The 19,014-nt window shown below is 65.6% G+C and overlaps 2 protein-coding genes across 11 annotated transcripts; one reads left to right on the top strand and one right to left on the bottom strand.

Moving 5' to 3' along the window:
• Positions 1-150: 150 nt before the first annotated feature.
• On the top strand, positions 151-11,878 carry PTPRN (protein tyrosine phosphatase receptor type N). Of its 5 annotated transcripts, none has more exons than XM_064451396.1 (23): positions 151-324; positions 1,959-2,009; positions 2,188-2,301; positions 2,564-2,669; positions 2,803-3,001; positions 3,184-3,508; positions 3,717-3,833; positions 3,962-4,041; positions 4,130-4,416; positions 4,856-4,942; positions 5,095-5,174; positions 5,303-5,367; positions 7,784-7,996; positions 8,125-8,325; positions 8,415-8,562; positions 8,724-8,797; positions 9,097-9,174; positions 9,320-9,439; positions 9,548-9,714; positions 10,799-10,852; positions 10,976-11,040; positions 11,149-11,222; positions 11,322-11,878. In XM_064451396.1, exons 1-23 carry the CDS (start codon positions 228-230, stop codon positions 11,391-11,393), a joined length of 2,874 nt encoding a protein of 957 aa, XP_064307466.1. In that variant the 5' UTR covers positions 151-227; the 3' UTR covers positions 11,394-11,878. The 5 variants fall into 5 exon arrangements, with proteins under 5 accessions (XP_064307466.1, XP_064307465.1, XP_064307464.1 ...); XM_064451395.1 differs by having other exon boundaries at positions 11,125-11,222; XM_064451394.1 differs by having other exon boundaries at positions 5,303-5,439.
• A 168-nt stretch (positions 11,879-12,046) lies between these two features.
• Positions 12,047-18,120, bottom strand: DNAJB2 (DnaJ heat shock protein family (Hsp40) member B2). 6 transcript variants are annotated; one of them, XM_064451410.1, is made up of 10 exons: positions 17,581-17,735; positions 16,486-16,575; positions 15,414-15,523; positions 14,918-14,971; positions 14,648-14,767; positions 14,404-14,493; positions 14,170-14,275; positions 13,961-14,031; positions 13,459-13,680; positions 12,047-12,484 (listed from the first exon to the last, which is right to left on the bottom strand). In XM_064451410.1, the coding sequence occupies exons 2-10, from the start codon at positions 16,548-16,550 to the stop codon at positions 12,474-12,476; spliced, it is 849 nt and encodes a 282-aa protein (XP_064307480.1). In that variant the 5' UTR covers positions 16,551-16,575; positions 17,581-17,735; the 3' UTR covers positions 12,047-12,473. The 6 variants fall into 6 exon arrangements, with proteins under 6 accessions (XP_064307480.1, XP_064307481.1, XP_064307482.1 ...); XM_064451411.1 differs by having other exon boundaries at positions 14,648-14,764; XM_064451412.1 differs by lacking the exons at positions 12,047-12,484; positions 17,581-17,735 and adding an exon at positions 17,980-18,120 and having other exon boundaries at positions 12,491-13,680.
• Between the last annotated feature and the right edge of the window lie 894 nt (positions 18,121-19,014).

Raw genomic sequence — 19,014 nt, 5'->3', positions numbered from 1 at the left:
CTCCCCCGGGGCGCGACGTAATTGGCTTCGCTCCATAACGGAGGAGGCGGAGCCCGGTGGGGGGCGGGCGGGAGGGAAGAGGGCCGGGTGTGTGATTGGCTACGGCGCGGGAGGCGTGGCGCTGCGCGGTGGGGGTGGGCGGGGCGGGCGGCGCGGCAGGGCGCGGGTTGGCGGCGGCCGCGGGGGCGCGGCCGGCGGGTGCGCCATGGTGCGGCCCTGAGCGGAGCATGGGGCGGCGGCTCCTCCGGGCGCTCCTCTGCTTTCTCCTCCTGGCCGGCCGTGGGCTGCTGCGGGACGGCGGCGCCTCCGCCACCGCCGCGCATGGTGAGACCGGGGACTGGGGCGTTTGGCGGCGCCCCGGGCTGCGGGAGGACAGAGCGGGGGAGCGGCAGGGTAGGGGGCTCCGCGGCCGGTGCCGTCGCTGCCGCCGTGGGCGCTGTCACGGCGCGCAGCGGCAGGCCTGGCCGCCGGCGGAGAGTGGGAGGGGGTAACCAGGTACCGGCATGGCGGGTGCGTCATCGGTACCGGGGGGTCGCCTCTCTCCTGGGGCTGCTGGGCCCCGGGTCACCCCCGCCCGCCGGAGAGTTGCTGCCACCCCCGGGGCCGGTGGGACGGGACGCGGCAGCAGGGCGGTGCTCGCTCGGAGACCCTGCCCTGGGGCACAGCCGGTGCCCGGGGCTGCCGCCGCAGCGATGGGGAGCCCGGGGCAGTGGCCCTGAGCGGCGGCTCCCTCCGGGGCTCTGGCGCCCTTTAGCCGCTCTCTGCCGGTAAGCACGGCCCGGGATGCGAGGGCGGGGTGGTGCACCTGCTCTCCTCCAGCCCGGCCCGTGTGCCCCTACCCGGGGTTCTCGGGGACCCGGGTGCTGCTGTAGCAGGGCTATAGTCCCCCCTCCCCGCCCCGGCACGGCGTGGCCCCGATGGCCGCTGACTCACTACAGGGCGCCTGGGGATGCTGCGCCCCCCGTCCTCCGGCGGGCCCGGCAGCACCGGGACGGGTCCGGGAGCAGGCAGGGACGGTGTCGGAGGAACTGCGGCCGAGCCTCGTCCTGCCCGGGGGAACCTCCCGGGCCGGCGCCGCCGCCCCTCCCGGTGGAGCGGGGCGTCCCGGCGGGAGGTGGCTGCGACGCTTCAGTACCGCGGACAGCGCCCGCCCGCTCCCCGCCGCCGCCCCGGCCGGGCCCCCCCGCCCCCCTCCCTCCGGCCCTGGGGGTCGCCCCTCGGCAGCGGGATCCTGTGGTCGGCCCCCGCCCCGGGCGGAGCGGGCCCGTGGGTACCCGGGGTTTTGGGGACACCCCCATCCCTACTTGCCCCATTCCCCCGCGGCGGGCTCGGCGGGCCCCTCCCTCCCCTCCCCCCGGTTGTTTTCTCGTTCCTTCCTCGCCATCCGGGGCTGAGTCATCGCCTGCTGCCGTCTCTCTGCTGACGGTCTTGGACCGAGACGGAGGGGGGGAGGAAGGGGGAAGCTGCCCCCTACCCAAGTGCTGCCCCCCGAAGCGGGTGGAGAGACACACACACCCCCACCCCGCTGCATGCTTGCTTTAGGGTCCCCCTCGCAGGGAGAGCCGGTCCCTGGTGTCACAGGGTGCAGGGGCTGTGCCCCTGCCCCGTAGTGCCATGTGTGGGAAGGTGACAGACGGGGACTGGCAATCTCTGCCCCCTCAGCCTTCCCTTACTAACTGCTGGCACCCCAAAAACCTCCAGGCTTCTGCCCGCTCCCCGGAACCGGGGACAGGCTCTGTACACAGCTCCCACCTTGGCTTTGGCGGGGGGGAAGGCTGGCACCGAGCTCTGCCCTGGGCTGCTGAGCCGTGCCCCCCAGCACCATCACCACACTGCACCCCCATGGCACTTTCCTGGAGAGTGGGGGAGTCCCCGAGCAGCTGATGATGTGCAAAGCCCATTGGAGTCCCCCTTGGAGGCTGTGCTGACTGGTCTGCCTGTCTGTCTGTCTGTCCTAGGCTGCCTGTTTGACCGGAGGCTGTGCTCCCCCCAGGAGGTGTGCGTGCAGGGTGAGTGGTTAGAGGGGACATGGGGATCCCCGCTTCCTTCCTAGGGAGGGTGTGGAGGCTACAGGGCTGCCTTGCAGGGGAACTTGGGGTGTGGGGGGAGGCATGGCAAGATAAAGGTGGGGCTGTGCCCAGAGACCCTCACTGCAGCCTGTTCATCCATCTGGCCCCTCTCTTGCAGATGGGCTGTTTGGGCAGTGCCAGGTGGGCTCCATGCAGGACAGACCCTACTTCCAGGTCACCTCTCCCGTGCTCCAGCGCCTGCAGGATGTCCTGCGGCACCTCATGGCACAAGGTGAAGGGGGGAGCATGGGGAGGGGTTGCTGCAGCCTCATGGGGAGGGGGTGTCAGGCAGCATTGCCTAGTGGCTCTAGGGTTGTCTGGGGACCTGCTGGCCCCAGGGCCAGGGTGGGTCGAGGTGGGGCCCGGCTGATTCTAGGAGAAGTGGGGCCAAACTCAGGCCACAGGGCATGGGCAGGACACAAGGGTGGCCTCCCATGCGCTCTCTCCACGGTCCCCAGACCTCCTCTGTGTCTCATGGTCCCCTTCCATGGCAGGGCTCTCATGGCAGGATGGCATCACCCAGTATGTGATCTCGCAGGAGATGGAGCGCATCCCTCGCCTCCGCCCGCCGCCCTCGCTGGAGCTGGTGGCCAGGGACAGGTAGGGCAGCGCCAGCTGCTGGTCTGCAAGCAAGAGTCTGGCAGGGCAGCGAGGGCTTTGTCCCCCAAAGCAGGTTTGGGGGGGGACTTCCCCTGTACCCAGGTGAGTCACCCCACCACTGTTTGCCTCCAAGGTTCCTGCCCCTCCGCAGCTCCCCCCGGCGAGCCCCGCTCCCCGTGGACCCTGGCCTGCCAGCAGCTCAGCATCTGGGGCAGCCCCCGCCACTGCTGCCCTCCCCCCTGGTGCAGCGGTACCTGGAGCACCTCCTGCTGCCCCCCCCACCCCAGCTGGGCTACGAGGAGGCTCTGCTCAACCCCTACTCCTACCACAAGGTAAGTGATGGGGGCAAGCCCCCCTCTCCCAGGCAGAAAGGTAGAGATGGGCAGGGAGCTGCTCTACCTCTGAGCATCCTCCTCCTGCTGGTGCTGAGGCGCCCCAGGCTTGGGGTGCCCTGCCATGGGGTGGCAGGGCCCCTGTGGGGTTTGACTGTGGTGGCTCTGTGTTTCGATTGCAGTTTGGCTACCAGGACAGTGCTCACCAGCTCCCCGGCGGCTCAGCCAGGCAGAGCCCTGAGACCACCTCGCTGCTAGGCCGGGTCCCTGCCCAGGCCCTTTTCGGGGCTGGCCCTGTGCCCTCCTATGGTGGGCAGCCAGGAACGGATGGGGGGCATCTCTTCCAGGACTTGGGCATGCTCTCCCTGCCCAGAGAGAAAGCCGGCCACCCAGACCCTGCTGGCACCAGGCTCCAGCACAGCTTGCGGCTCCCCGGTGACTACAGGGACATGGAGGAGAGGGAACAGCCAATGCCCCTGGCTGCCCAGCCACCCCCTGCACAGACGGGTACCGTGTCCTCCAGCCAGGCACAAGGCCTCGTCCCCATCCTGTCCCCACAGCCTCATTCCTCATGGCTCAGACTCTCCCTCCTCTTTGGCTTCATGCCTGTGGCCAGCATATTCCCCCTGATCCCACCTGCTCCAGCTGCTGCATCCCTGGCCTGTGGTCCCGTGCAGATGCAGGGCATCCAACCTGATGCTGCATCCTCTTGCAGATGCTGTGCTGAAGAGACTGGCCTCCCTCCTGGCCAGCTACGGCCTGGGGCTGCCAGAGCTGAGCCCCCAGCAGCTGAGCAGCCTCTCTACCCTCCTCCAGCTGCTCCAGAGCTCTGGTGAGCGGGGCACAGGGACGGGGCAGGCAGAGACTGGCAGCAGTGGGTGCCAGCACGTCCTGTTTCAGGGTAGGGCTTGTTGCCTGTCAGGGTGGGTGCCACAGGACCTCTGTCTCTCTCCTTCCCAGGTGTTGCTGGCCCTGAAGTGCCTACAGCGAAACGGGTGGGTTTGCAGCAGGGTGGTGGTGGAGGAGGTGCCATGCCGAAGGTAGGATATGTGAGTGGGGGGGGGAAGGGGAGGCAGCCCCCCAGGGCTCTCCTTGGGGGTCCAAGCTCCTGCCTTTCCCTCCCTCCAGGTGATGGAGGGGGACATGCAACATGGAGAGGAGCCAGTGCCCCCTTCCTCCACAGTGCTGCCCACCAATATCCCAGCCAGCAGCTCCCCAGGTAACAGGCTGAGGGACAGGATGGTGTCCTCGCCAGCCCCCCGGGTAGAGCCACAGCGGGGACAAGGTGGGGACACACTCAGCCCCAGAAAGCCAATCGCAGTGGAGAAAAAGAGCTACACAGAGGCGAAGTACAGTGGGGCACAGCAGGGCATGCGCCCACCGGATGAGTATGGCTACATCATCACAGATCAGAAGTAAGAGCCTGGGGGTTGGGCAAGGGGGTGTGTGTGAGCGGAAGGGCTGTATCCCTGCCCCAGCCAGCTGTCACAGCTCCATTTGCTTGGCTGAGCCTGTTTGGGTCTCCAGTGGGGTCAGCTCCCCCATCCCCTTCCACCCAAAGCCTTCCTCTCAGCCCACACCAAGGCTGGAGCTCACTGCTGCAGGATGGGAGACTGGGACATGCTCAGCCAAGTGTTTGCACAACTGCCTCCATGCACATGCATATCCAAGGGGGGGTCAGCCCACCTCCATCACCACATGTCCACATGCTCTGCCTTACCTCCTGTCCCTGCCCACCCTGACAGCCCTCAGTCTGCACTTGGGACTCCCCACACCTGTCCGTCCCCCTTCCCCAGCCACAGGGAGCGTGGGGTCTCCCACTGCCTGCTCCTCAACCTGCCACTGTCCCCGCAGGCCCCTGGGGCTGGCCGCTGGTGTGCAGCTGCTGGAGCTCCTCGCCAAGCGCCTCCACCTCTCCACGGCCAGCTTCATCAACATCAGGTGAGGGGAGCTGGGCTGTGGGGTGCTGCTGTCACAGCTCTGGCCATGCACAGCTGCCCTGAGCAGGGGGCCAGGAGGAGCAAGGCTGTGGCAGGGATGGGGAGGGAGTCTGTTCTCCCTAGTCTCACACTGTGTCCCCCTGTCCCCGGCAGTGTTGTGGGCCCTGCGCTTACATTCCGCATCCGGCAGAACCCCCAGAACCTCTCACTGGCGGACGCAGCCAGCAAGGCTGGTGAGTTGGGCAGGGGTCCCCCTGACCCTATCCCACTTTATTCCTTCCCCCAGCTGTGGGGTCCCCCTTCCCAGGGCACCTTAGATGGACAGGAAGCACCCCTCTAATCATCTCTTCTCTATCCATAGAGCAAGTGAAGGCAGAGCTGGAGGCACAACTAGGCCTGAAGATCGTGCAAACAGGAGTGGGAGAGGTAGGAGTAAGGCATGCCTGTCCCTCGGGGCTGGGGCAGCTGGGAACAGGGCAGTGGGGGTGCTGCCACCAGGTACAAACCGGGAAATGCACTGTGCCCCAGCCCTGGGGCGCAGGGCTCTTCGTCAGTAAGCCGTCCCTGTGGGTCTGTGGGGTAGTTGGGAAACAGAGGCCTCTGGGCAGTGTTTGGGCTGCTGTGTTGGAGACAGACTCAGGTTATCTGGGATGGGTTGGAGCAGGACTTCTCCAGCGACCTCCTGCCACCCAGCACCAAGATGCTGCCCAGCTGCCTGCGCTCCCAGCACACTTGGCTCTTTCTAAAACAAAAGCTCCACAGGGTTTGAAGGCAATTTGGGAGGGTGTCCCAGAGGCTTTCCCCCCTCTATCCAAGACTGGGGGGTCTGCAGACTGCACCCTGCAGGACTTGTCCTCACCCTTGCCTCCCTCCCGCCTATGTACCTACCTGGCGGTGGCTTGGGTACCCCAGCGCCAGGCTGTGCCCAGAGCACCCCAGAGACCTTAGCTAGGCAGGAAAAATGCCATTGTGTCCCCAGGGAACAGCAAAGCAGCTGAAGGCAGGGATCGAGCAGGAGCCATCTGCTTGGAGAGGAGCTCCCCCTCCCTGTGCTCCTCTGGGGATCCCCAGGAACAGTCCCCCCAGGGGGGTGGGGGGAGGAGCGGGGGCTGGAGATGGGGCACTGAGCCTGGCTCCTGTGTCCTCAGCCTGGGGAGAGGAAGTGGTGCAGCACATCCCCAACCCGGGGTCCCTGTTTCCCACCCTCCTGCCCTGTGGCCACAGCTATGGGCAGGGAGGAAAGAAGCCAGGGGACCTTGGAGGAGGAAGAGGCCATGGAGAAGTGGTGGCCTGGCCACTGAGGCAGCCTGTCTCCATCAGCAACCTGTGGAGCGTTGCTATGGCAATGCCTTTTGATGTGGCAAAGTGGCAGGAGCTGAGAGAGATGGCAGAGATGATGGAGTTGGAGCTCAGAGGAGGCTGAAGCAGCTTTGCAAGCCCTTTTCTGCATGGACCTCCCTGGTCCAGACCAGCTTGTGCTTTTCCTTCATCCCCCTCTCAGGCTCTGAACTCAGCGGGACTGGTGCAAGATTTGGAAGGAAGGATGCAGAGAGGCAGGGGGACAGCAGGGCCCGGGCAGGCCTTGGGAGGGAGGTCCCTTCTGTCTCCCCAGTCCTGCTGACATCTCCAGACCTTCTGACACCTCCAGGAGCTGCAGGACTGCTCCTGCTTGGGTGCCCCGGGGAGCTGGGGGGTGCTGGCCCGGGTGGGTGCCCCAGCTGCAGGGCTGGGTGGGCCCTGGCAGCAGTCAGACTGGCCCCCAGATGCTGGGGCTGGCAAGGCTGGGGGACAGGCAGCAGTGGAGACCCCTGGGGTGGGGGCATCCCCAGACAACGTAGGTGATGATGATGCAGTGTTCCCTCGGTAACCTCATTGGGCTCGTAGCCAATGAGAGGCCACAGCAGTGAGGTAATGCTGGGCTCTGGTACCTCATTGGGCACAGGGTGTTTGGTGGTGGTGATGCCCCAGCATCCCTGTGCTGCCCCAGGACCTGGCCCTCGGGGGACAGGGGTTGCAGCATCCTGATCACTATCGGCTCTGGTACGAGGCCCTGTGGCAGGGGGATGTCTCATCCAGCAAGGGCTCAGCACCATCCTAGCATGGGACTGGCACCGATTGAGCTGTGTCCCCCCTCCAGCCATGGAGAAGGAGCCTTGGAGGCCCTACCTGCTGCAGTGGCTGGGGCTGCTCTGTGTCCCAGCTGAGGGGAACGATGGGGAGGACCTGTCCCCCAGCCACTGCAGCAGGGATGGCACCAGCCCTCTGGTAGCGCTGTCACATCCCTCCTGCCATGTCCTACTGTGGAGCAGTGGCTGCAGGGGAGACCCAGCCCCGCTTGGGCAAGTCCCATGAGAGCAGCAAATGCTGCCCTGGACGCAGTGCTGCAGTGGCCCATCCTTTGCCATTAACTCCTTGGGCTGAATTCAGCCCTCATTGACCTCTACTTGGCCAGGATCTCACTGAACCCAAGCTCCATGGGGCTGCTGCCTGCCCTGGAGGGGGGCAGCCCACGCTGGGGCTGCCCCAGGGAGCAGCAAGTTGCTGCTGCCTGGGCTTGGCCAGGCGCTGCCCCCTCCTGTGGCCCAAGGGACACAAGTGTGAGCAACGCACCATGTGACATGCAGGTGGGTGCAGTGTGCATCACCCCAGTGACACCCAGCACCCCAGTGACACGAGCTCCGCCCCAGCTGAGGGTGCTGGGAGAATCAACACAGCACTGAGTGCCCTTGCTCTGTTTTAGCACCTAACAGCCCCAAATGTGGGGCAGAATGGGGTCTCTGCCCCACCCCCCAGCCCTATGCAGATGCCCCCCCCACTGACACTTGCTTGGCTCTGCCCCCAGCGAAACGAGGCTGCTGCCTACTCGCACCCATCCCACTTCGGGGACGGCTTCCACTCGGTGCTGCTGACCTTCATCGCGCTGGCTTGCGTGGCAGGCATCGCCATCGCGGCCGCTGCAGCCTTCTGCCTCCGGCGCCACGCCAAGCAGCGGGAGAAGGAGCGCCTGGCTGCCCTGGGGCCTGAGGGTGCTGCCGACACCACCTTCGAGTACCAGGTAGGACCCCGTGGGATGCGGGACCCTGCGGGATGTGGCACCGCTGTGTCAGCATTGCTCAGGGTGCACGGGGCTGCCCTATGGCAGTGCTGTGGCTGAGGGACAGGGCTCTTGCTGGGGTCCCCCAGGAGCTGTGCCGCCAGCACATGGCTGCCAAGTCACTCTTTGGTCGTGCCGAGGCACCGGCGGAGACCTCACGGGTCAGCAGCGTCTCGTCCCAGTTCAGCGATGCCCCGCAGCCCAGCCCCAGTTCCCACAGCAGCACGCCCTCCTGGTGTGAGGAGCCCGTTCAGTCCAACATGGACATCTCCACCGGACACATGATCCTGGTGAGCTGGCCTTGGGGGGTGGCAGCCTCCCTCCCTGTCCCCCGCTGTACCCCCTGGCTGCCAGGCTGACCCCTGCCCCTCTGCCCCAGGCCTATATGGAGGACCACCTCCGCAACCGGGACCGGCTGGCCAAGGAGTGGCAGGCTCTCTGTGCCTACCAAGCTGAGCCCAGTGTCTGCTCCATTGCCCAAAGTGAAGCCAACCTGAAGAAGAACCGCAACCCCGACTATGTGCCCTGTGAGCATCCTGGCTGCCCTGCCCCAGGGACCAGCTCCCACAGCCTTGGCAGGAGGGCAGTGTGGGGCATGGGGATGCTTGTGGCTGCAGCAGGCTGCGGTGTGGGTTTGCCCCCAGCTCCCCTAGGCACTCACCACATCCCCTGATCTCTGTTTCCCCAGATGACCATGTGCGGATCAAGCTGAAAGCTGAGAGCAACCCGTCCCGCAGCGACTTCATCAATGCCAGTCCAATTGTGAGTGATCACTGGGGGCTCCTGCCCTGCTACCCCGCTCTGTGATGTACGTGGCCCAGGCGAGGCTTCCACTCTGGGACAGAGCTGGACTGAGCTCACATCCCTGGGGGTTACTGATATGAGTAATGTGCCTGCCCAATTGCTCAGACATGGTTAAAATCAGTTTCCCTCCTGGCTGTGGCACCCGAAGCTCCCTCCCCAGCCATCCTGTCACCCCTGGAGTATCCTCCATGCTCCTCCTGGTGTCACCAACCCCTGGCTGAAGAGCACACAGTCTGACACCCCCTTTCCCTCTCCAGATCGAGCATGATCCACGGATGCCAGCATACATCGCCACGCAGGGGCCGTTGTCCCACACTATTGCTGACTTCTGGCAGGTGAGCATCACCCGGCTGTGCCAGCCCATCGGGGTCCCTCTGGATGCTGCCCACTAGATGGGCCACAGTGGCTCGGCCACACTCCTGCCTGGGCTGTCACCCAGCGATGACACACACACACACACCCCCCGTGCCTTGCCTGTAGATGGTGTGGGAGCACGGCTGCACCGTCATCGTCATGCTGAGCCCGCTGGCCGAGGACAGCATCAAGCAGTGTGACCGCTACTGGCCGGATGAAGGCTCTTCTCTCTACCACATCTATGAGGCAAGTGTGACTGGTAGCCCAGGGCAAGGAGCATCCTCCAGCCCACGCCCCACTGAACACAGCCCCTCTGCTCGGTGCTGACACCCACCGGCTGCCTCTCTTGAGCAGGTGAACCTGGTGTCGGAGCACATCTGGTGTGAGGATTTCCTGGTGCGCAGCTTCTACCTAAAGAACGTGCAGTCGCAGGAGACCCGCACCCTGACGCAGTTCCACTTCCTCAGCTGGCCGGCCGAGGGCATCCCTGCCACCACCCGGCCCCTCCTCGACTTCCGCAGGTGAGTGCCCACCCAGTGCCATGCCAGCCTCCGGGGAGTCAGTGGTGGTCCCGACTGCAGGGACTGGGGGGCGAGGACATCGCTGCTGGTGTGATGAGGGTCAGGGCTGTGGCATGGGCAAGCTGGGGTGACAGGGGGCTGCTATGCATGGGGAAGAGCAGAACAAGGTTCTGGCCAGCTTGGGATAAGGCCTGGCAGAGCCTGGTGGGCAAGAAACCTCCAGCTGATGTTGCTAGGGCTCTCCAGCCTTCATGAGGAGGGTGGGAAAGTGCTCTTCCCTGGAGCTGGCATGGGGGATAGCACTGCCTGGCATCCTCCTCAGCCACGGGTGCAAGAAGAAACCCCCACAGCCAGCCTTGAGCAGCTGTGACCCATTGCTCCCCATGCCCTACAGCCAGCGGTGGGTCCCCAGCTAGCCTAGGGAGAGGGCTCTGGGGCTGGGACTCCTCCCATGAGGTTTGCAGGCGGTGCCTGCTGGGGTGTTGTGGTCCCTGGGTGGTGGTTGGCTCCTGCCAGGGGCTGGCCAGTCACTGTCCCCAGGCCATGTGGGTCCAGAGACCCTGCTTAGGGCAGCTGAGGGTCCCCAAGCACGTCACCCTCCTCTTCACCCCGCTCACGCTCTCTCTGTCTCTCTGTCTGTCTCTGTCTCTCTCTCGCAGCTGCCGGCGTCATTTTTGTGATTTGCAGCTAGTAATCTGGCTCCAGTTGCATAGTCACAAAAGTGATCGTTGGCAGCCGTGCCTGCTGCATGGAGCATGTCGGGAGCCCCGCCGGCGCCTGGCCCCCAGCTTCACGCCCCACCGGACCAGAGCTGCTCCCCTGGGGTTCCTGCCACCGCTCCCCTCCCTGGGCTGGGCACCTGAGGAGCCTGGCTCCTCTCTTTGCCCCAGCCCCTTTCCACCCATGGTCCGTACCCTATGCCCAGCACCGCTGGGGAGGCAGGAGGATCCACATGCCAAACCCCAGGGCCACATCATGGGGTGCCTGCTGCACCCCCAACCCAGCTCAGCACAGCGAGGGGCACCTAGCACAGCCCTGTCCCCAGCACGGCAGGGCACTGACCTGCTCCCTCTTGTCCTTGCAGGAAGGTGAACAAGTGCTACCGGGGTCGCTCCTGCCCTATTATTGTGCACTGCAGGTACCGCCGGGGATGGAGGCAGGGTATGGGGTGGGGGGGTGGGGGGGCTGCAAGACTGGGAACTGCTGGCCAGGACCAGTTCCAGGAGCCCATCCCCCTGGTCCAAGTGTCTGTGTCTTGCAGTGACGGTGCAGGCAGGACCGGAACGTACATACTCGTTGACATGGTTCTGAACCGAATGGCCAAAGGTAAGTGCAGGGCAGCACTCCTTCTGCCCCGTCCAGGTGCTGCGGGGCCATATGCTCAGCCTGCGGACACCCTCCCACTCCTAGCACCCTTCTCCCCCTCTGCCCCAGGGGTGAAGGAGATAGACATAGCTGCTACATTGGAGCACATCCGAGACCAGCGGCCTGGCATGGTGCAGACTAAGGTACGCCCCAAACTGGGGATCCCCTCCCTCCTTGAGCACGCCCAGGCCCTGGGGCCAGGCTGGTAGGGACCCTCATGCTCCCTTCCTCTGCTTCCCCAGGACCAGTTTGAGTTCGCGCTGACAGCCGTGGCTGAGGAAGTGAATGCCATCCTGAAGGCGCTGCCGCAGTGATGGCAGAGCCCTGCCCTCTTGTCTTCCCCCATGCACCCTGGCTTCACGTGCTTTCCTCGCCCTGCCCATGGGGCTGCTCTCCCTGTAAAATGCTGTCTGTGCTGCTGGCTCTGTTTCTGCCCCCCCAGGTCCCCCTGCCCCTCTCCCCAGGGACACAGGGCTCAGACCCTCAGTGTGCGGTGCACAAAACCCCATTGCCCCCACTGCCACCGCAGAGGGAACTGGGCTCGTGTCTCCTAGCCCCTGCAGAGGGCACCAGGTGATGCTGCTGGGAGTTGGCTGTAGGGCCCCCCCCAAGCCGCTCAGCTCCTTCCCTGTGCCCATGCTGGGGGGCGGAGTACTGGATGCAAGGGGGCCTAGCCCAGCCCCAGGTCCCCTCTGTGTGCTCCCTGCCTTGTCACTTAAGCAGAAGAGAAATTTCTAGAGAAATATAATTTTGTATCTTGATGTGAATAAAGTTCTCGTGTCACGTTCGTGCAGCTGCAGCCGGGCCTGACCTCTGACTCTGTGTGTATGGGAGGGGCACAGGGACTGCATTCCCCCCTGCAGGACCACAGCCTGCACCCCACAACTGCCAGACAAGTGCAGCTGGGACTGGGCCCTCCCCCCCACGCCTGCATCCCCCAGCCCAGAGACACCCCACAGGCAGCAGCTACTGCAAACAGGTTTATTGACGGCTGTCAGCAAAAGGGGATCAGGGAGGGGGGGCTGCAGCAAGGAGGGGGGCAGAGCCCAGCCCTGCTGGCTGAGCCCAGCCATGCTGCCCCTCACTGACTGCCACCAGCACCCCCCAGCAGCCTAATCTACAGCAACCCACCTGCAGCCCCCTCCCTTCCAGCATACCACCACCACCCTCCCCACCATCCTCATGGTGCCTGGGGCATCTCCCCCCCAGACCCAGGTATCGCTCAGCCATAAGCCCCGCTGTGCCCTCCCCCCCCACCCCACCGCATCCCATGGAGCCAGAGGGTGCTGGGGGAAGGGGGTGGCAGGGGGTGGCCGTGCAGGGACAAAGCTGAGTCCTGGCTGGGAGAGCCTCCGTGGGCGAGCGGGTGTGCGCGGTCCCCGGGCGCAGCAGCCTCAGAACACACCTGGGGAGACAAGCGGAAGGGGGGACACAACAGCACCCATGAAACCCTTCCTGGACCAGGGCTGGAGAGGAGTAGGGAGGGAGAAAGGTCCCAGGAGGAGAGCCAAGGACTATGGGCAACGGCGAGGGTGGGAACGCCTGTGAGCATCACTGCGGGTCACTGCAGCTGCGGAAAGCAGGGAGGGACAGTGTCTGGAGACCAAGTTGAGGAGGAGGGGGTGACAGTACCTTGCAAGCTGAGCAAGGCGTAGGAAAGGGGGTGACCAGGCAGGGTCTGCAATGGGGTGGACAGAGGAGAAGAGGGTACAGGCAGGAGTGACAGCATCCAGAGGGGAAAGAGAGACAAGGCACCAAGCAGAGCCAACGTGCACACCTCTCCTTGCAAGGAGGGCCTGATCCAGTACTCCCCAGCTCAGGCAGGGGCAGGCAGCAGCCAGGGAGGCACCGGCTGGACCCCATGCCTGTCTGCAGGGCAGGCAGGGAAAGAGGACCAGGCAGAGCCAGGGCACGCCTGCCCCCGGGCACCCCGCGCTTCCAGGAGCCAGGGCAGGGAGCTGCCCCTCTTCCAGGAACCCACCAAGGGCCCCTCTTCCAGCCACAACCCCCAACTCTGGCAGTGCCCCCACCCCAGGCTGCCACCAGCTGCCCACCCACCAGAGCAGCAGCAAGGAGGCAGGGCAGGAGGGACCCCATCCCTTGCTGGGCGAGGCAGGAGCTGAGCCCCAGGCAGCAAGCCCCCAACCCCCTTTCCTCTCCCTGCCCCACGGTGGGGGGCACAACCCCAGCCCTGTGCTCAGAGCAGGGGGCAGTGCCACTGGTTTGCTTTGGGGGCAGGTTCATGCCCTGCTGCAGCAGGGTTGTCAGCCCCTGACGGTTCCTGCTCCGGCCCCCCCCGGGGACCACGGGCTCTGCGGGCGGAGGACAGGGTGCCGGGGCTGCCCCTTGGAGCCGGCAGGGAGCCAGGGCCATGCCCACCTGCTCGGTGGTGCCCTGCGGCCTCCATCTCGGAGAGGCTGTAGGCCATGGCCAGCTGCAAGTCCTCATCCTCATCCTCACTGTCCGTGTAGAGGCAGACGGGCGAGGAGCTTGGGGGCCGGTGTGGGGCAGGCGGTGGGGGTGAGGGGTGCCGCGGGCTAGGGAAGGCTTGCTGCTCACGCCGGCTCAGCTCTAGCCCCAGCGCCATGTCGTCGGGGACACCTGTGGGGATAGGGACAGGAGATGGGGGTCATGTTCGCTCCAGCTCCCCAGAGCTGGCACAGGGCCCCAGCAACTCCTGCCAACCCCATCAATCCGCCATGGCAGAGCCCCAGACCAGGGCAACCAGGGCTCAGCCCAAAACCAAGCATGGATGCAGTGCCCACCAGCCACCCCAAAGGAGAAGATTCTCCAAAGGAGGAGAGGAGTCCCCAAAGTGAAAGGGGGCTGGGAGGTGGCACTGCCAGAACCCAGCAAGTCAGTCTGTAGTGCCACTTCTCACCATCAATGTGGATTGACTTCAGCTCCCCGTCCTCCTCCACTTCCACCCGCTCCCGCCCATTCTCGATAATCCTACAGACAAACAGACAAATGGATGGATGGACGGTCAAGGGACAGGCAGCCAGACCATCACAGTGGCAAGCTGCAAGGTCCGAGGCCAGCTGATGAGGGGGGTCCGCAAGGGGCAAGGTGGGCCAGGACTGCCCTCACCGCTTGGTGGTGATGCGCCTGCCATTAACGAAGGTGGTAGAGGTGGAGACAGAACGGAAGCCCAGCCCTGCATCAGCACCAGAGCTGAAGGACGAGGCGAAGAAATCTGGAGAAGGGAGGAACAAGGTCGGTGACAGGGTAGGGGGCACAAGTAAGGCAGGGGACAGACTGTGTGTAGGGGGGTGCAGTGTCCTGGCAATCCCCTGCCGGGTAGGCCCTGGCAGCATCTCCTACCTGAGGATCCAGGGAAGGAAGAAAAGAAGTGGCCACCCCCGTGGTGCCGTGAACCAGGTCCTCGCAGCTCAGAGAAGGGCAGCATCTCATCTGGAAGGCAGGGACACCCCCCCCGTGAGCATCGCCTCTGTGGCTTGGCAAGCCAGTAGCAGGGCACTGCCATGGGGACCCACCGCGGGGCCGGCTGCGCACCCCGTCCTGAGCCCAGAGAGGTGCCCCAGAGCCAGTCCCCCACCCCACACACCAAAGAAGTCAGCGAAGGGGTCTCGCCCGCCAAAGAACTCCCGGAAGACATCGTGAGCGCTGCGGAAGGTGAAGGTGAATTCAGGGGCTCCGGCATCGGTTCTGGAGCCCCCCGGTCCTGCTGGAGGGAAAAGGCTGAGTTAAATGGAGCTCTGGGTGGGACCACCCTGAAAGGCAGGGAGCCCCAGGGGACACAGACCCACACCAGGTCTTCAGATGGGACTGTATCCAGAGCTGCACTAATGCCCCATGGCCACGCTCACCCACTCACCTGACCCCATGAGTCCATCCTTGCCATAACGGTCGTAGACATCACGCTTCTGCTCTGGAAGAAGAAGAGAGGGGGCTGCAGGGAAGCCGGCTGCCAGGCATGGGGCTGCAAGCAGTAGCACAGGCAGGAGCACTGACACTTCCCCTGGCCAAGGGAGGCACAGAACAGCAAGAGCAGGGAGGTAGTACAAGCCCCCACTGCACCAGCACCGCTCCCAAATCCAAGCTGGGACATTGGGCAAGGATGCACAAACCTCAGCCCCACTGGGGAGACCTCATCCCGAGGCCAGCACCCCAGTATCTCTCCCAAGAGTCATTTCAGAGTACACGTGGAGCGGTAACCAAACCCCACAAGCTGGGCAGTAAAGCTGGAAGGACCTACTACTGCCCAGGAATGTCCAGGGATGCCACCTGGGTGAGCCCACCAGCAGGACACGCCAGGGTGAGCAGTCCCAAGGGCTGGGGGACACACACAAGACAGCACCATGGCCTCTTACTGTCTGACAGCACTTCGTACGCCTCAGCGATCTCCTTGAACCTCTGCTCAGCATACTCCTTGTTGTCTGGATTTTTATCAGGGTGCCATTTCAGCGCGGCCTTCCTGTACCTGCACAGATGGGCAGCAATGGGCATGCAGCAGGGGCTCCTGGGCCAGCAACCCCCTCTGAGTGCACTCCTCCGGCCCTGCAGGCAGGGGCACCCCAAGCCCACTTCACCCAGCACCCTACAGCCTCAGGCATCAAACAGGAGCTTCCTGGACCTGTTCACCTCCTGAGCAAATATTTGCAACATGACCCCAGCCTGCGCCCAGCCCAGCTGCCCTCGGCAGCAGCTCCGGACAATGCTCACAGGTTTGCTCTGGAGCCTTCCTGGCCTCTGCCGTGGGCATGCATGGACCAGTGGTTGCTGTGGGGCTCCTGTGGCCAGGTAAGCACAAGCAGCTCTTTCTTCCCACTTGTAGCTAGCTGGGGTTAACCCAGGCTGCCCAGCTTCTCTCACCTGCTTTTAGGAACCTCCATCCCCCCAGGCAAGCCACCAGTCTGCACCAGTGATGCCTCTCCCCACCAAGAGCAGCAAGACTTTGGCAGGGTGCCAGGCAGAAGCTGCAGGAGGCTCCGTCTGCCCCCAGGGCTTCCCCACAGTGCCCGATGCACAGCACAGGACCTGCCAACGGGGCCTGGTCCCTGAGCCAGAAGACACACTGCTCTCACCCTGCTCCTGACCCTGACACCAGCAGAGTGCCCATGCCCCACCCCTCTGCCATCTCTGCACCCTCTGGCAGAGAGAGGGGACGCCTCCAAACACCAGCGGGACCCACCTCCCGCCTCCATCCCCAGCCCCAGGCTGACAGTGGGGACAAAGGGACCAAACCCCACCAAGAGATGCATTTGTGTGGCAGTGAAGCCCGGCCCCGCTCTGGCCTCCGCACAAAGGAAACAAAGGCTGGATTGTCACTTCTGGAGCTGGGCCCTGTCCCCACTGGCCCCGCAGGGAGCCCTCGCCTCGCCTCGCTGACGCCAGGGAATGGTGATTTGGGCTGCAGCAGGGGCACTCCTGCCACACACTTACGCCTTCTTGATGTCCTCAGCAGTGGCATTGCGGCTCACCCCCAGTGCTTCGTAGTAGTCCACCATGATGTGCGGCTGTCCCACGGGGTCACTGCAGGGGGGAAAGGCAACGTCAGGGGGTCTGCAGGCACAGCCTGGCAGCGCTGGGTGTGAGAGAGCAAGGCCAGGCTGCCCTGCCCTCCCCAGGTACCCCAGCCACCCCACAGGTCCCCCCAAGAGCAGCTCAGTAGCAACCCCGCACACGGCTCCTCAGCACCCTGCCTGCGCCTCAGCCACCTGGATGCACGAACAGCCCCAGCTGGAGATCCCCTGCTGCTGCCGCACGGCCCTCCCACCCGCATCACCCCAACTTGCCCAAGCAAGGAGACAGGGACTCTTGCTGTCGGCCCTACTGGTCTGCCCAGCTGCCCCCCAGCTCCCCTCTCGCCCCCCCCTCGGCGGGCTCCGTCCTGGGGCAGGGAAGGGGGGGAGCAGCGGGAGCAGCCCGCTAAGGTGCTTAGCGGCTGGAGCGGATTAAGGGCTCAGCGGGGACCCTCCCGTCCCCGGGCACCGCAGGGCACTTCAATCAGCCGACACGCTCCGCATCGGGGACGGGAGCGGGATGCCGCTCCCCGGCTCCGGCGCCCGCGCCCCCGCCCCCGCCCGCGGGGTGCCGACCACCCCTACCCGTCCCCCGGTACTCGCCCCCCGCCAGCGCATCAGCTGACAGGGAGGGCGGCGCTAGCACCGGCACCAGTACGGCACTGGGACGGCGGCGGGGCGGTGCCGGCAGGGCCCGCCCCCCCCCGGCTCGGCTGTAAACACGGCGCTGCCGGGGCCGCTGGGCCCGGCGCTGCCGCTGGAAGTTTCCGTCCCCGTCCCCGTCCCCGTGTGTCCGTCCCGCCCCGCCCCCCCTCCCCCCCCGCCGCCGCCACCGGCGGGCAGCCCTGGGCTGCGACCAGCGGATCTGGGCAGCCGGGAGGGGCGGGCGCGGCAGCACGGGAGTGGACCGCACCGCACCGGCCCCGCTCCCCCCTCCGGTGCCCGCGCTCCCCGGTGCCGCCTTGCGTCCCGCTCCCCCCGCACGCCCCCCGCCCCGCCCCGCCCCGCCGCCCACCTGAGTGCTGCAGCCGAGCCCTCCCCGCCCGCCCCGGGCCGCCCGCGGCCGCCGTCGCGCCGCCTCCCCCCGCCCGGGCCGCCGCCGGGCCTGCAGGCGGGCTCCGCCGGCCGACGAGCACAGGCTGCAGCCAACCGCCGCGCCGCCGCCTCGTAACGTCACGCGCTCTCGAGCGGGTGAGGTCACAAGGAGGCGTACTTGAGCGCGTAGTGGGGTTTCCTCGCTGCCTCCTTCCCTGGTTCGGTCCCCGCAGCGCGGGAGGGACTTGGCCGAGGGCTCCGGTCCCCCTGCCCTGGTCGGGCACCCCTTGGGCAAGGCTTGCCGGGGTGCGTGGGGCCCCTCCGCGGGGCCGCGTGTCTGCCCGGGAGCAGCACCGGGGGCGGGGGCACTGACACTGACCTGACCCGTTGGCCCCGGCGGTGCAGCCAGTGCTGCGGGCGCAGCGGGGCACCACCGCCGCCGTCCCCGGTAGCCCCCGGGCTCCGCTTGCCCCTGGCCTCCTGCCGCGTCAGCTGCCCGGCCGGGCCCTGCCGGGGAGGACAGCGGGAGGGGACAGCTGGGGTGACTCAGCGCTTTGCTCAGGCTGTCCCGCCGCGGGGGGAGGACGAAGGGGTGCCGACGGCCAGGCTGGCGGGGACACGTCCCTGCCGGGAGACCGGGCTGCGGGGCACCGCTGCGGCCCCGGCAGAGCATCCCCAGCCCCACGACCTCCCCAGCCCTGCTCACGCGGAGGGCGGCCAGCAGCAGTGAGCCGCCCCAAGCACCAGGCTGCCCAGGCACCCAGAGCACCGGGGCTTAGGCGATGGCCACGCACTGGGAACTTTGATGTGGACTTTTCCTCTGCATGGCCCCTGCCTGGGCAGCCCCCGCAGAGGGGCTGCTCCCACCTGTCCTTAGGGTCACGGACAGACTCGAGGCCATTCACCTGTACCTGTGAACCTGTGCTGGCCATAGAGATCATACTATTCCCTCTTGCTGTCTGGATGTCAGGAGGGAGACTGGTCTTTCTGCAGGGCCAAGGTCTTTTGGACACCCCACCACCCCTGCACTGCAGCTGGGATGTCTTCCTCACCTCCTGCAAAACCCTAGCTGGGCTTTACTGACCAGGCTGTGGAGACCCAGGCATTGAGGCAGGCCATTCCCAGCAGTCCTCAGGGACCAGTTTCAGGACAGCCATCCCCGTGAAGAGTCTTCCTCATCAATGAGCAGTGGGCCTGGGTGAGCACTGGGGTGGGTGAAATGCCAAAGGCATCCCCCTGTGCCAAGGCGCATCTCCTCTCCAAGGGATGGGAGGCCTGTCCTGTGCCGTCAGGCAGCACTTGATGAATTCCTTGAGCAACTACTTGGAGTATTCCCAATTGTTGGGTTTTGGTTTGATGGGGGGTTTTATGTTTTTGGGTTGTTTTTTTTTTTGTGATTTGGTTTTTCCCACCC

The sequence above is a fragment of the Phalacrocorax carbo genome, chromosome 5 (genome assembly GCF_963921805.1).
Source record: "Phalacrocorax carbo chromosome 5, bPhaCar2.1, whole genome shotgun sequence".
Classification (NCBI taxonomy): Eukaryota; Metazoa; Chordata; class Aves; order Suliformes; family Phalacrocoracidae; genus Phalacrocorax; species Phalacrocorax carbo.
This window is presented reverse-complemented; position numbering and strand designations above follow the sequence as displayed.